This window comes from Halichoerus grypus, chromosome 11 (genome assembly GCF_964656455.1).
Source record: "Halichoerus grypus chromosome 11, mHalGry1.hap1.1, whole genome shotgun sequence".
In the NCBI taxonomy this organism is placed as follows: domain Eukaryota; kingdom Metazoa; phylum Chordata; class Mammalia; order Carnivora; family Phocidae; genus Halichoerus; species Halichoerus grypus.
Window position 1 is genome coordinate 110,803,334 of NC_135722.1, and position 17,168 is coordinate 110,820,501.

At 46.0% G+C, this 17,168-nt stretch overlaps 1 protein-coding gene across 1 annotated transcript in view; it reads left to right on the plus strand.

Moving 5' to 3' along the window:
- MMP20 (matrix metallopeptidase 20) overlaps positions 1-6,279 on the plus strand; it is a 47,150-nt gene extending 40,871 nt beyond the window's left edge. The window contains exons 9-10 of the mRNA XM_036068516.2: positions 5,102-5,205; positions 6,179-6,279. Of these exons, the coding sequence (XP_035924409.2) occupies positions 5,102-5,205; positions 6,179-6,279 (205 nt within the window). The remainder of the gene's footprint in view (positions 1-5,101; positions 5,206-6,178) is intronic.
- Positions 6,280-17,168: the final 10,889 nt, after the last annotated feature.

The following is a 17,168-nucleotide window of genomic DNA, read 5'->3' on the forward strand; positions in this document are numbered from 1 at the left end:
GAGTTCCATTTTGTACATGTGGAATGTGACACGCTGGTGAAACCCAAGAGTGGAAATGTCCAGAAGAGAGTTCTCTATTCAGGTCTCGAGCTCAGAGAATTCAGGCTGGTAATACAAACGTGCATTTCAAACAATCCGGCCATCGATATTTTTCAGCATTGTTACATAGTCTTGTTTCAAAATCCTCATAGGCAGGGTTCCTAACCCACATCTTGGAGGGTATGGGGCAGCTTCTCACTCTTCTCCCTTCCCATCCCTGACCACTCTCCTTCTCCAGGGAAATCACAAAGGTCCCGTCCTCCCTGAAAGCCTTGTCTTTCCCAACTAGAAGTGGATTATGAATTTCAAAGGGGATTCTGGGTTTCCATTTCACTAGAAAGGTCTCCTTGAAGAAACTTCTTGAAAACATATATTTTAGATCAATAAATTCCCCTTTTTGCCTTCCTTTCTCACATTTTCCGTAAGCAACCTTTTGCAGACACAACTCCCCATTTGGTACTTCAAAGGAGGCAGGATGGAGTCAGTTTTGCCACGGATGTATGACAGAAATCATCGTAATTGACACACCAGAAATTCCTAACAAATCTAAATTCAGAGCATAAGATTAAACAACATGCAGGCACTTTATCAAAATAGTCCCCAAGCCCTTAGATGACCAAGGCGGAGAGTAAGGTAATATATCTGAGAAAAGCACCTCACATCTATGGTGCTAGGGACATTGCCAGTAAAGATTAACGGCCAGGAATGATTTCTGTACTGTCTACGCCCATTAATCAATAATAGTCAGTGATCAAACAGGAGCCCATACAGGAAAGAAACCTAGTTACAGGTCGATCATTTTTACTTGGTATTTAGGTTTCACAAACAAGACCTCAGTCATGAGAAAATGCATGCAATGATTTCCACAGGTCCCTAGTACACAGTAGATGCACAATAAAAAGGAAGTTCTTTCCTTAACATTCTAATCCAGCTAGTATTTATTGATGGCTTATTATGTGTTAGGAATCCTGCTGAGTATTTCCTCATATTCTCTCGCTCTCCCATCTGCCTTCTCAACGATCTTGAGAAGTAGGCATCCCTATCTCCACGAAACAGTTAAAAACATGGCATCTCCGAGAGCTGGGTCATTAGCTCCAGGTCACCCAGCTAACAAGCGGTCCACCTGAGGCTGCGTTTCACACCCTCTGAGTCCAGACCCGGAGGCCCTCACCATCGACCACACACAGTCTTCTTCGTTCTTTTCGCCACGTATCTACCGTCAATCAAACACCCACACTGGCGATTCTCACCCTGTCTTTTAACTTCCTTTTCTATTATCCTCTGCCAAATCTGCAATAGAACAGTAGACCTTCTCAATCCTAGGCCCTTCTTGCCTGCGTTCTCTGGACTACCTCCACGTTGTCCGGCCCTCCTTTCTCCACCTCTTCTCAACCTTGCCTCTACTGCAGAATGTTATCCGGAGGAGGAGGTGTGTTGGAAGATCAGGTAAAGATTAAACTCCTTGATGACTTAGGAGCTCAGATCAAATCACGAAGTTTACTCACGCTCATCCTGGCCAGTCAGTTAATGGTTCTTGGGGCCCTGAGCGTGTCTGTGTACCAGGCCTGTGCGCGCATGTGTGCAAATCGTCTCTCATCCTCATGACCACTGTTTTCCAGATTAGGAAACCGGAGCTCAGAGCACTTTCCCCTATCACAGAGCCCAGAGATAACAGAGTCAGCTCAAACCCGGAGCCATCCGATTATATGCTCTTCGCTCTATAACAGAAATCCTCAAATATCTGTCCACAAACCAAGGGCTAGATTATCACAAAGTTTCCACCAATCCACAGCAAAATAAGAATAGAACAATATTATAAATGTAGGGGGTGTAGTCTGGGTCAGTATAAAGACACATTATTGGCAAGAACCATCTTTTATGCTGAGATTATGTCCTTTCTGCCTTTTTGGTGTTAAAGTTTCTTTTCTTTGTGAAATGATAATGAAAATAGGTGGTAATTTTTTTTTTTTTTTTTGATGGCCTGATGGTAATGTCCTTACTTGATACCATGAAAAGTAGGTAACTCTATGGTAGCTTTGTAGGTCCCATCTACATAACGTCTACCGACAAGGTCCAAATGAAATATTTATATGTTATCAGCTAATCCCGAAATGGCGATTTGTGTTTCAGACCGATACTTTGAAATAGATTGTGTTAAGAGTAATACTCTTTAGAAAGCAGTTATAGGATAAGCAAAGGGCAGAGAGGAGGCTAGCCCACAGGGCATGGGTCTGTTAAATACATAAGCGGTAGAAGGAGCAGAGAAAAGAAACAGTGATTTCACAATTTCCCCAAGCATTTTGCCTGGGTTTTTATAAATGTGATTGAGAATTAAAATTCCCAGCTAGATGTTGCTTCTCTAAAATTTCTCCTGAAAAAAATTTTTTTAAGATCTTATTTATTTTATTTTAGAGAAAGAGCGTGAGTGGGGGGAGGAGCAGAGGGAGAGAATCTCCAGCAGATGCCATGCTGAGCGCGGAGCCCCACGCAGGGCTTGATCTCAAGACCCTGAGATCATGACCTGAGCCAAAATCTAAAGTCAGGGGCTTGACAGACTGAGCCACTTGACAGACTGGAACATTTTTTACATATAATATTATTACCTCCGTTATCCTCTGAACAGGTATATATAAGATTTTAGGCGTCACCACCACCTAACCGAAGCAGACAGATAAAAGAGAAAGATCTTTCTTCCATATCTTTCTATTGGATTAATAACCACTATTCTCTCTTTAAAACATACTCCTGTATTTAAACTGTTTCTCTCTTCTCAAGAAAAAAGCTATTTGCTCTGTCCTTTGATCCCTTCCAGTCCTCCCCATCCAATTTAAATAGAATACAGCAGACCCCCACTTGGAATAGTCTCCCTACAGGGAGTCTTTATCAGTCACTTGCTGGGAACTGAGAACACATTTTGCCATAAAACAATATAAATGGTGATGACGTTCTCAACATCCCTCCCAAATGTTTGCTTACCGTGCACAGAGGTTGGGCAGAGCCCTAGTTTAAAAGCTCAGCCTCTGTCCAGAGCACACAGAGGTGAATGGACACCTGAAAGCCGGGCCACCGCTCTCCCTGAGCACGGGGTCTCGCGCTCCAGCCCCTCCCTCCGCACTGTCCCCACACCTGCAGGCCCGTCCTCACTCTGCCCTCTCCCCTGCATCCCCCTCCCCAAATACTGAAGCTTTAGAATTATCGTCCTCACGCTCTCCTGCCAAAGCTTCCGTTTCCTCCGCACAGCTGTCTCAGGGAAGCGAGAGAAGAAAGCAGCCTAGCCAACGAAGGTTAATGTGTGAACAATTTTTAATAAGGGACTCCAGATTTCAGACGGTGGAAGGAGGCGAACGTAAGAGATGCAGGCCATGGGGGGTGGGGGGCACTGTGCCCGGGCTGTTCCTTTGTTTTCCTTCCCGTTCTTCCCTGACCCCACTCCTGAGACGCTGCCGTCTCTCGGATGACACAGGTGCCCGATACCGCGGTCTCTCGGATGACACAGGTGCCCGTCCCGCACGCGGTATCGGCGTTTCTGATGAGGGGAACACAGGGAATGTTTTCCATCTCTGTGCTACAGTGACTCGCAGAGCTCGGTTTTCCCCTTGGCCCACTGGAAGGTTCTAATGACCCTCCCGAAAAGGGCATCTGGAACAGTCAGCCTCCACTCCTGTCCTCCACACTCCCCCAAGCAGCTCAGCCCGCTAGTCACACTGGCCCGAATACTTCTTTGCCAACGTGCAGTCCTGCTCAGGGTCAAGAGGGATCTGTCCCCGGCCATGGGAGAGGAGGTGGGCGTCTGCGGCTGCGGGAAATGGCTCGGGGCTCCAGGCACCAGCAGAAACCGTCTGACCTCTTGGTGGGAGAAGAGTGGGGTGTCCACCCTGGGAATGCCCCGCCGGGGGCTCTGTGCCGACGAAGAAGGAACTTTCCACTCTTGAGCCTGCCTCCGTCCTGAGCCCATACCCGTCATGCCGATTCACACGAGTCAGTCTTCTGTACACGGGCAGCAGGGGCACGAAGACGCGCATTAAACATTCTTCAGAGTCGTCGTTGTGTGGTAGCTGCTGATCCAGAAAGAGAAACCTAATCTACTATTTGGTCAGGTGTATCATGTTCCCAGGAAACAAAAGCAATTTAATTCCATTCACCTGATTGAAAAGGCAGAGGCTCAGTTATCCGAGATTTTCTTGCTACTTATCTTTACCTACTGACTGTTTGCATATGTGTTTATTCATTCGTTGTGCGTTGTTTGTCCAGTCCCTCTACCGATACAGAGCAACGGAGCCCATGGATAAAAGTCCACGAAGGGCTCTCAGCTGAGTCTTGGATAAGAATCCAAGCCCAGAAGTACTTACATGGAGTGGGGTGGGGGAGCACTGCAACAGAGAATAAAGCAGCAAAAATACATGTAGAGTTCCTTTTGAAAGGCAACATATCTTTTTTTAATTATAGGAACATGTTGCTATAATATATACATAATTCTAAGACTAATTCTAAGAATATATCTATTTACAGACTATTTAGAGCAAATGAGCAGTCCTAGAATCTAAGGAACTTGGGAGAGAAGTGATATAGTGTGCGTGTGCGTGTGTGTGCATATGTGTGTGTGCACACGTGTGTGTGTGGGTGCGTGTGTGTGCACACGTGTGCGTGTGGGTGCGTGTGTGTGCACACTGTGCGTGTGGGTGCGTGTGTGTGCACGTGTGTGCGTGTGGGTGTGCGTGCATGTGTGTGCACACTGTGCGTGTGGGTGCGTGTGTGTGCACACTGTGCGTGTGGGTGCATGTGTGTGCACACGTGTGCATGTGGGTGCGTGTGTGTGCACACATGTGCGTGTGGGTGTGTGTGCACGTGTGTGCGTGTGGGTGCGTGTGTGCACACACGTGCATGTGCATGCACGTGTGTGCACACGTGTGCGTGTGGGTGGGTGGGTGTGGCAGGCGAGGCACAGAGAGACACACAGACACACATCTAAAGTAAGTCATAGCCTGGCTAATGATGCACTGTGTCACCTACAATCAATAAAAACCTCTTGTTAACATTATTTATGGAATAATACTTCTTCCAGCTATGATGAAAGAAAAAGGAAAATGGAAAAAGACTACCCAAAGAACACGGAAGAGGAATTCTCAGGAGTTAATGGCCAAATAGATGCTGCCGTGGAACTAAATGGTGAGCATCTCCACCAAAATCTTTCTTTGCGGAAAAACTGTAACAGGAAATCTGGGCTCTGCTTTAACCTATGACAAAACAGGTTTCCAGATGGGAGTGCTTGGTTCCGAGTCCCTTACAAATTTAGGTAACCAGATCAACTACTAGAAAGAGTACAAAATGTCTACCATCGAGACTCTCTCTCTGCCAATAGCAAGTTTTAGAAGTATAGCTTCAGTCCATAAGCTGGTTACGTCTTAAAGCCCACCCAGTCAAAACGGCCTCTTTCCTCTTGAAAATGCACATACTGTCAACCTTCCCAGAGCCTTTCCCCACCCCCTCACCCAACTCCTGAAATTTAACACAGAGCGGGGAAAGCTGAACTGAACAGGGTTGAGTAAATGTGACTGAATCTCGTGGACCAGCCGACACCTTCCTGAGTCTAGAGCACAGAGCTGGCCTCTGTTCAGAAATTCAAAGAGAGTTCCAGACACGTTCCCTGCTCCTGTGGGATGGCTAATAGCTCTGGGAAATGCCCCTCCGTCCAGCAGAGATCACAGTACCAGAACCAAGACAGTCTATGACCAGTACTGAGTGGAGCGCAGACCTCACAGTGACTGCAAGAAGTGAGCTGAGAAAGGAAAGAGGAGAACCGGCATCCACAGTGGGAGTTTGCACGGTGGGACTTCAGCTGAGCTTTAGGGACGAGTTAGAGGTTTGGGCAGGGACAGAAGAGGGGGGATTCCCTGGAGGGGAGCAGCGGCTCCAACACAGCTGAGCCCCACCTGCTGGGTAAGCACCCCTGGGAGAAAGTGAGGAGCGGGGACGGAGAAGAGAGAGGTGCTGGGCCCTCGGGCTCTGTGAGAGCCGGGCGCAGACCGGCAGCTACCACCTGGCGCGTCCCCAGCCCCCCTCTGGGGCCACCTACAAACCCTCCCTTTATGGATCTGCAAGTCATTTCCAGTAACGACATTTTCAACTTTGTCTCTTTTAGGCTACATTTACTTCTTTTCAGGACCAAAAGTGTACAAGTATGATACAGAGAAGGAGGATGTGGTCAGTGTGCTGAAATCTAGCTCCTGGATTGGCTGCTAATCAGAAGGTCTAGTGTTTTCTGGGGAGTGTTCATGACCGCCAGCAGCTGGTCCCTGGACCGCAAGGACTAAAGCAGGATGTAGGATAGGGATTCTTCCCACGGCCTTCAATCCTAAGGGCAACTTAGAGTTCATCGAAAATAATTAAGCTTCTAAATGTTGTCATGGTTGCAGATTCATAAATCTAATCTAAATGGGCAATTTCCGTATGGTCAGCTTCACATAAAATCAGAATTGACACAATGCTCTCTTCCATGAGACACCCACTGCCTTTTTTTTCTTACCTAATATACGGAGGCAAATTGATAAATTTGGTTTTTGTTACCAAGAAGACACCTATTTGTGGATTCCCTACACGTATTATAACTCTAATAGACAACATCATTGCCGTACAAACTGTAATTACTCTTTATAAGCAGTGGCTTTTGTGGCCCCTGCATTCATTGTGATGAATACAAATCTGTCTGTCTTTACCTTGGACACATCACAAACAAAATACCGTGTAAATCTTGTTTCTCGTTGTTTGTTGATTAGCTCCGTGTACTCACTGGTCTTTGAAGTAGGTCATAGCAGGCAAACCTATTCAAATGCATTTTCACGCTAGGCAAGAGATGGACACTTGGCAAGAGGAAAACTTTTAACAAAAGCCATAAAAATGTCTAAGAACAGTTCCTCATTTCTCTTAATATTTACTAGCTTCAATCACACTTTATTTGGCAACAAACTGTACCTAGCGGAAACCCAAAACCCGAGAGAGTATCGTGAGCACGCACACCCAGGAGAAGTAACAGTAACTCACTGCATTTCCTGCTTCCTGACAATAAAACACCCACCGAGAACCATCTTTAACCCTTCCGAGGGAGTCTCTCCGGAGTGGTTTTCCATTTAGGGGAGTCTCTCTGTTTAGTTTTTCCTACTTCAAGCTAAGCCTTTTCTCTTTCTTACCTACTCATCAGTACAGGGAAAACACAGCTGTTTGTCATTGTTATGACTTTTTTTAACCTTACCCTCTAAAATGTAAGGATTCTAAAGATTAAGTGAGTCTAAAATTAGGTGATAAATACATTTAGCGTACTTCATGGGCCGCCTGGAACACCCACAGCACTCCACACATTAGCTGTTGCTGTCACCATCACTGATTAAACTGGTGTCACCGGATGAAGGAGGGGTCGGGCCGTTCCTGGCCGTGACTCCCAGCCTCCCACTTGGTTTCTGTTACTGAAAGTGGCTATTTATACAAGCAGATGTTGAATCTTTGACGGTTGAAGACAAACTCTAGCACGCTTGCTTTCCCATGTCAACTGCCTTGATTGAGGAAGCAAAGCCGCTTTTGCAAAAACAGCCAGCGGAGGAGACGTGCGTGATGGCAATGAGCACGGAGTAAAAGCAGCCTGGAGCTCTGAAACGCTAAACACAGAGTTAGCAATAAACGAGCGGTTCCACTCCTGGACGCACAGCTGGGACACCCGAAGACGCGCGCACAAACGTGGATGAAGCTTGAAAACAGGACGCTAAGAAACCAGACGCAAAAGGCCACCGACCCTAGGCTTCTGTTTCTATGAAATGTTCGGAATCAGAAAATCAGAGACGGAAAGCTGATGGGTGCTTGCCAGGAGTTGGGGGAGGGGCGACGGACAGTGACCGCTAAGGGGCGGGGGTTTCTTCGTGGGGTGATGAAAATGTTCTAGAAGTGATGATGGTGATGTTTGCACAACTCTGTGAATATACGAAAAGCCATCGAATTGTACATTTTAAGTGGATAAACTGGATGGTTTGTGAACTGCATCTCAATAAACCTGTTGTCTTAATAATAATAATAAGCAAGGAGCTCCAGGTTATGTGATGATCTCTGCACGGCGCGACCTGGCTAACTGGGGCAGGGACCACACGGCAGTGAAGCATTGGCCCGAAGACATCTGGGGCTGAGTCCACCGGCCAGACGTCCCCTGGAGCCCGGGGCTCGCCCGGGGGCACGCACAGTGTAGACACTTCACTAAATAAATGGACGTTACTGAAAGCAAAACAGCATGTGCTCTGAGGTCTGACTGGCTGCAAACCCAGATCTGTTCTTTTTAGCTGTGTGGTGTCGGTCAGTTCCTTAATCTGTCTCAGTTTCTTCCTTTGTAAAATTAGAATGGAATAGTCCTTACGCCCTAGAGATATGTAGAGGCTTATATATATATAAGCCGAAATATACAAAGCCCTTAGATCGTCCCTGGTGCTCTTCAGGGGCTCTGTAATTGCTGTTTTGAAGCAATTCGAAATAATTTTGTTTTGAGATATTTCGGGCAATTTGTATATATCCCTCGAGATAGCTGAAGACACACGAGCTATATGGCACCACGAAGATTGATGACCAGTGACCTGAAATTTTTCCCTTCCAAACTCCAAATGAAATCAATAATTAAATAATATCCTGACTGTTGTTAATTCCCATCCCTCAAGACTAATTCTTATAAATTATTATTCCTTTGTTGAGTCAGAGAACTTCTGGCTCCCAGACACAGTGGTCCGTATTCTGGAAAGACAGGCTCTCTAGCCCACAAGAAACATTGACTGTTTGTGTCAAAACTCACTTGGGATATATACGTGCTCGCCTGAAACAATTTTGTGTCGAAACACTTTATGACATATATTCCTCGCTTGGCTTCAGAGTAACTGAGGGCAAGCATGTTTTGTTAAGTAACAGTTTCAAACAGAGTGTTGTTCAATGGCTCCTCTTGAGATCGAGAGTAAGCAGAATGGAGTTTTCTTTCTGATGACCTGTGTAATTGTCCTATTAACCTCAGGGGTAACTATTTATGGGCGGCCGGAAAGCTCTTGGAAAGCACCAGAGGTGCTACTAAGGACGAGTGGATTCGCCCAGGTGGGGAGCTTCCCTAAGAGCTGTGCCCTAAGGTTTCTGTGGCTAGAACCAAGCTCGCTTCCAGTCAGCCTGGTGTGAAACGGCAGACCCAGCGGGTCCGTCCGGTCCTCTCTTCTTTTCCCCATGGTCATTTGGAAACGCCTTAGACCTCCGTCTCACGGGGCAGATGGCAAACGAACTATGCAGGTTTTTATCTGGAATTCTGTTTGATATATTTTTAAATTATCACAGCACCTTCAAGTGCTTTTGTTTCTATATTATCCAGGTGTCTTCTTGTTATTCTTGGTTTTAGCCTTGTCCTTCTATAGACAATGATATGGGAGGTTTTTTGTGAATATTCATAGCTAAATTACCCAACAGAGAGCCATTTGAGAAAAAATGCATAGTGCCGGTCAACAGGTTGGAGTTTTAGACTCCCATACAGAGCATAGGAGAGTCCAAGCCAAAGATTTTCTGTACGTCACCCCTATAGACCCGAGTAAAAGGAAGAGAACGATCCTCCAATCATTTCCATCTGCTGAACCTGTCCTTGGTGCCCTTCCCAACCCCAAGTGGATTGTGGGCGTGACCGGACGAAAGCACATCCTGTTGTACCCATAACGTCCCTGCCTTGCTCCCACCACCTACACTCTTGTCATTGAAATAAGAACAGAACCGGGAAGACTGCTGGTGAATAAGTTATAGCAGGAAATTGGTGAATGACTCTGGGTTCTGAACGAGCCTTCTTACAATGCACACGTCCTTCATCTCTCCGCCATGAATCCCTTCCTTTAGTTCAGGGCATCATTTCAAATGGTTGGGGATGAAATAAAACTTCTGTTGTGCAATGCAGCATGTTGTCCTGACAAGAGAGGGAGAGGAGAGATGAGAAGAGAGAAGGACAGAGCGACTCAGTGAGAAAACATTTGCAGAGACCAGTTGAGAAATGGAACATATAAATCCATTTTAGATCATCAGCAGTGGGAAGGGGAAAAAAGCATGTCTGTGTAAGTAGCCAGCAATTTGTTTATCCTTGAAAATCCCAGGCCTGTAAAGCAACGATGAGCAATGTGAGCTTCTGGGGCTGGGCAGTAGATGTGTTTACAGCTCCCTCTCCCAAGGCCGGGAGGCCAGGAGTCCAACGCGAGCCCATCACGAAAACCGCTGACCTGTGGCGGATACGTTTCCACACTGTAGACGATGACTCTGCCAAGTGCCAATTTCTGGACGTCGGGGATGTTACCGGCAGTTGCTTTGGAAAGATTTTGTCTCTTCCCTAGAAGAGCTTTATCTCCATAAAAAATCCCGTTGGCCTTCCTGAAGGATCTAGCCACCCAGTGTCTCCACCCTCTGCGTTCACTCTTAGTCCATTCAGAACTTTTGCGAAGCGTTTATGCTGACACCGACCTGGGCTCAGCTGCGTTCCGGTGGGAGCTTTTGCCCCCAAGGAACACACACACTCTGATGGGAGAGACAGTCACTATTCCAGTGAATAAATAATTGTAGATGTAATGAAAGATACTGAGCGTGCTTTGAGAAAAACAAAGCAGGGAAGAGGGTAAAGTGTGTTGGAGTGCCATTTTACTAACGTGTGTTTGGGGAGACGACTTACTGAGTTGGGGATATCCATTCAGAGACGTGAGGAAAGGCAAGGAGGAGCCATGGAGGCCCCTAGTTTGAGGCCGAGGAAGCAGTAAGTGCGAGGAAGGGGCTGGGCAAATTTGAGGCCCAGCAGGAAGGAAGGTCCATCTGGCGGGAGGCCGTGGGGGGAAGACACTCAGACGGAGGGAGGTGGGGAGGGCAGACAGCCGGACGGCGCAGAGCCTCGCTGGCCACCAAAGGAGATCAGTTCTGCACTAATTAGACGAGCGGGGTTCTGAGCAGGTGCATAACATGATCTCACTTAAGTTTCGGAGAATCACCCTGGCTGCTGGGTGGCAAACATCTTGTAAGAGCGAGGGGGCGCGGGGACGCCAGACGGTGGTTTTCTTCCAGGGCAGAGACAGGGACGGCGCTGACCAAGGAAACAGCCACACAGACACTAGCAATGGTCAGACAGAGGAGAATTTCTAGGTAAAACCAGCAGGACTTGCTCCTAACGTGTTTTATGGAATTAAGAAAAAGCACAGAGTAAAGAATGACTCCAAGGTTTTGGGGCTTAGTGAGTGGGAGAGCGGTGTGCAATCTGGAATCAGCTGGGTGTCAGTTGCCCATTCAACGGGCCAGGGGGGAGGCCGGACCAGGTGGACAGATGGGGACCCATGAGTTCCAGGAGGAGGTGGGGCTGGAGACAGACCCTGCGAGTCACCGCCTTCCTGCTGCTGTCCACGACCCCAGGAACCCCCACCCCACATACTAGCATGGAACTCGGGGCAAAATGGATTCTACAAGAGTGAGAAGGCAGGTGAAAACGATCTCAGGTGGTTTTCCATCACATGCAGTGCTCAGTCTACTGACCTGTTCTCTGTCCCCACTTCAAGAACGTGGTTCGGGGGCGCCAGAGGGGCTCAGTCGGTGAAGTGGTTAAGTGTCTGCCTTCGGCTCAGGTCATGATCTCAGGGTCCTGGGATCGAGCCCCGCATCGGGCTCCCTGCTCAGTGGGGAGCCTGCTTCCCCCTCTGCCTCTGCCCCTGCTTGTGTTCAATCTCTCTCTCTCTGTCAAATAAATTAAAATCTTATAGAAAAAAAGAACATGGTTTAATGCTCAACAAGAGCCTTGGGTTTTCTTTTTTTCTTGGTTTTTATGTTTCTCAGTACAAAAATCAAAGCACAAATCACAAAAGAAAACACAAAATCTTAAGGATCGCTCTCCTAGAAGAAAGTTGTTGGTCGTCCAGGAATCTTAACTGAATACAGTAAAGAACTTTCAAGACTTTCCAAAAATCCGTTTGTTCCTACAGTGAAAACACCTCTATAACGTCAGCGGACCTTACGGAGGAGGTGACTGGCAAGGTCTCTACCAGATTCTTCCGTCTTTGCCTGCAAACCAGAGTCCCTGTGTCTCTACCACAGGCCACGAGGTTTCCCGGTCCCCAAATCAATGTTCGATCCAAAGTTCATGCCTGGAACCCAGTCCGGACGGCCAGTGGAGCTTGTTTCGGAGGGTCTGTCCTGCTCTCCAGTGGACCAGCGTGCCAGGGGCCGGGACGAATGCCAGATGGGAAACCCTTTCCTGCCCGACCTAGGGTATGCGGCCAAGCCCCTGCCTCAGTCTCCTCTCCAGCACACGGGTTCCTAACCCTGCTTCGAACCCCACACCACTTGGCTGGTGTCCCAGAACTGTAGTCAGGACTATTGGTTTTCTTTTTTATTTATTTTTTGACAGAGAGAGAGACAGCGAGAGCAGGAACACAAGCAGGGGGAGTGGGAGAGGGAGAAGCAGGCTTCCCGCTGAGCAGGGAGCCCGATGCGGGGCTCGATCCCAGGACCCTGGGATCATGACCTGAGCCGAAGGCAGACGCCTAACGGCTGAGCCACCCAGGCGCCCCAGTACTATTGGTTTTCAAGCCTCGTTGCACCCTGTGTGCTTTGAGACTCACAACAACCCTGAGAGGTGTGCTACCCTCACAGTCACGCGCTAAGACCCGAAATGGGCGTGAGCTCGTGCAGGGAGCACCGTGGATACTAAGGGATTGCCAAGTGAGCCGCATGGACCACACTCGCTGCAGGAACCCAAAGCAGTTCAACGTGGCGAGGGGGAAGGAACGAGAAAAGAAGGCTTGGATTCTCCTTCCTGCAAAGGAACACGAGCTCAGCTCTGTCGTTTTTCACATCAGTACACCCGGGGGTTAGGGTTCACCGACAGGACTTACACCTTTCCAGAAGAAGTGCAACCACATTATCAATCTCTCTCAATCCCCCCCCCTTCCTCTGCCAATTACAAGTTATCACAGAAACATGTGAACAAGTTTCAGCCGGCTCAGATTTCACTGAAAGAAACAGGCTTCTTGTATTTATCCCTTTATTTTTTATTATCAATTAAATAAAATGACTTTCCAAATCTTCAACAGACCTTGTGCGATTCCTGGAATAAACCCCACTTACTCATGATGTTATTATCCTCTTTATATATTGCAGGCTTTGTTTTGCTAACGTTTTGTTTAAAATGCTCGCATCTGTGTACATGAGGGGTATCAGCCAGAGATTTTCTTTTCTGGTGTTGGTTTGGTTTCGATATTTGGTGTATGCTTGTCTCTCTCAACGAGTTAGGAAGTATCTTCTCCACCATTACATGAAAGAGCTTGTCTATGGTCAGTATTTTTTTCCTTAAATGTTTAATAGAATTTACAGTGAAGCCACCTGGGCCTGGAGTTCTCTTTGGGAAGGTTTGCATTATAAACTCAATTTCTTTCATTCATCTAGGGCTATTCAGATCTCTGGTTTCCCAATGTCCGTTTTAGAAATTATATGTTTTGGAGAAACTGTCCATTTCAGACAAGTTGTCCTTTGACTTAACACATGATCAAATTCTTATCAATGCTCTCTGCGTGTTCAGACATAGTTTTTCAGGGTGTGAGCTGTTTCTGGACACCTTGCTCTCCGGAGATGTCGCACTAATTTCCTCTGTGAGCTCCCATTTCCATGGGATTATTGGTTTCTGGCTATGGGAAGGGTGAAGGCCCCCATCTCAGTTTGGCCTTCTTGCTGAGTTTAGAAACTGGGAAGGAATTGAGGCACCTGAGGGCGGGGTGCTCAGGGATGAAGTCTGGGCTCAGCCACTCTCATCGATCAGCCTCATCAGTGGATCTCCCTCTCGGAATCGTCTCAGCAATTCAGCATCAGGCTCTGCGATTTCTGGGGGCTGCTGCTGTGTCTGCATGTTTCCAGGGTCTGGTCTGGACAGAGTGAGAGAGAGGATCTTCCAGGAGCTGGTCAGGCTGACTGATCTTGGTAGTGACTTCTCGTCTGTGTTGGCATCCAGCATCGATTCCACATTCACCGATTCCACAGCTTTTGTTGAGCATCTGCTTGACCCAAGGATCACATCAGCGAACAAAACAAGAGCTCCTGCCCTTAGGGAGCTTCCAAGGAAGACAGGCAACAAGCAGTATACATAACAAGTGCTTAAATTACATAGCGTGTTACGGGGCGCCCGGGTGGCTCAGTCGGTTAAGCGTCCGACTCTTGATATTTGCTCAGGTCATGGTCCCGGGGTCCTGGGATCGCGCTCAGCAGGGAGTCTGCTTCTCCCTCTTCCTCTGCCCCTCCCCCTGCTTGTGCCCTCTCTCTGTCCCAAAGAAATAAATAAAATCTTTAAAAAAAATTATATAGTATGTTAAAAGATGATAAATTCTAAGGAAAAAAATAATTGTAGAGCAGTGTCAATGGATTGGGACTAGGGGGTTGGGGGGAAGTTTGTAATTTTAAGTCTGATAAGCCAGGGAAAGCCTCACTGAAAAAGTACAAATTAACTAGTATTTTCATGAAAAAAACAAACCCATTTCTTATTTAAAAATTAAATGAAATGCATACTTGTATTATACTTCACAGGGATAAATCAGAGAAAAGATTTAGCTTTTTTTCATAAAGTCACAATTATTAAACCGTTCTGATTTGCCAAAGACTTAGCGTTATTATGTGAACTTAATTCTTCAGATGTTTCTGCAGTACAGTCCCTGTATTTAAAAAAGGATTTTTTTTAAAAAATTAGTACATTTACCATATTAAAAATTCACTTTTCTTATTTTCTGTGAATTGTGGGAATATTAGAATTATATAAGTGTTTATTTACCTCTACAAAAATAATCAGAACAGAGCTTCTTTAATTAGAAGACATTATGGAACTAGAGGGTATGATGCTGAGTGAAATAAGTCAGTCAGAGAAAAACAAATACCATATGATCTCACTCATATGTGGAATTTAAGAAACAAAACAGGTGGACATAGGGGAAGGGAAGGAAAAATAAAATAGATAAAAACAGAGTGGGAGGCAAACTATAAGAGACCCTCAACGTTGGAGAACAAACAGGGGAGGTGGGTGGGGGATGGGCTAGATGGGGGATGGGCATTAAGGAGGGCACCTGCTGTGATGAGCCCTGGGTGTTATATGTAGGGGAGGAATCACTAAATCCTACTCCTGAAACCAATACTACACTACATATAAACTAACTTGAATTTAAATAAAATTTTAAAAAATAATAATAGAAGACATTATAATCAAACTCCTTAATACCCTCCAGTATTAATGCCTTCCAGAACTTGTAAAACATTTCCCACTCTCACAATTAAAGGGAGAGCCTTTTTTTAGTTCAGACACAAACACATACAGACTCATAAGCACCCAGAGAGCTTATAGTTTCAGTCTCACATTTCAGCCAGGAGTCAAGAATAAACACAGAAATACAAAAATTAACTGGTCTACATCTCAGAGCTATTCTCTTTCCAAGTGGGCACAAAATTCTGTACTGATTTGAGCTCACAAATTGATGAACAGACAGACAAACAAAAAAGACTAATCAACTAGATTCTATGTTGTTTCTCATCCAACAGAGAATTCATCTCTACCATCTAGTTGACCAAATGGTTATGCTATAAAACCAAATTCCGAATCATTGATGCAACCAATTGAAAATAAGTTCTTGACTATGCAAATCAGAAAGAAAAACAAAACACAGTAGAGAGAGACGAAAAGCCATAGAAACAGAGAGTAAGCAAAGCTAAAGTTCTGTTGTTACTTGGAATTCACCCGGGAAGTCAAGAAAGGATGTGCCCGGTTGAGCAAACATGAGTGAGCTACCCAGGAAACAGAGTTTACTTGACACTTTGTCAAGAAAACTTTATCAAGAAACCTCAGACTTCTTGGTGGAACCTCCAATATTACTAAACTATAATTTCCTCAAAGGTAAAATCATGATTCTCAAACATAAAATGAACATATGTCAAAGAATTTATTTATTCAATTAATTACTGGGGGTACTAGTAAGAGATATTGGAGAACACATACGATCGTGCTAATAAATGCAAAACTGGTTAATATCATAAAATATAATTTTTGCATTTTAATATCTCTATGGGACGACATGCCTTTGCCTTTCTATGGACAAGATTGTTTGTGTTACTGTGGACAGGAAGAACGTGCATTGTTACTAGTTTTCTGCAAGGTGTAAAACAGCCCAGCGGGTCTGAGAGGGTCAAGAATGAAACAGCATTGAATACTCCTGTGGGATCAGCTAGACCGCACTCAGCCCTACTTCACAGAAACAACACTCATTGCTCTCTCTTTTTGACCCATTTCCAAGTCTGATCATTGTTCCTAAAATGTCAAATAAGTAACAGAAATGAAATTTCCCACCTGAGTTTATTCAGTCCTATAGAATTAATTCTTTGTCCCGCTGATCTTGGGCCAGCAGTCGGCTTCCCTATGTCCGTCTGGGCTAAGAAAAGTCTGTACTGCTACGTTATCCACGTTCAACTAGCTAACAGCTAACGTTATTTGAAAGTTAATTCTAACATTAGTTCCTAAGATTATGGTAGGACTTTGTATTTAATTTTTTCATTTCCTTTTGAGGTTATTTTTACAAATAAAAACAACGTATCTAAAGTGAAAATTAATTCAAAGATGGCCCTCTAAGTCAAAAAACCAGTTTCTCCTGCCATTTTCCCAGACACTGTTCTTCAGAAAGTCGGTTAGAGGCTAGAGCTCCTGGAAGGCGGGACATTTGAGGGAAGGGACACCTTCCCGCAGCAGAGCCGCTGAGGACGGCCGATGGTGCCAGGGACGTTCATCCGAGCAGCTGAACGCAGTGCTGGGCATCCGGCAGCCCCTGCTGCTTCGGATCCGGGGCAAAGCCCCAGCCCCAGGCTTCCAGGCCAGGACCAGCAGCCCCTCCCTTGTCTGTATGCACCCAGAACCCGGCCCCCAAACCCACACCCGAGAGACACTGGAGAGAAGCCTATTCCTGAGGCGGTACAATACCAAACTAATTGGATAAATGAAAAATTTTTATCACGTATTTTTGGGTACAACCAGTTTTATCAAAAGCATAAGAACCCCTTGGCATTTGAAATGTTCACCTTTGAGGTTAAAGCTTTCTGCAAGCACAAAT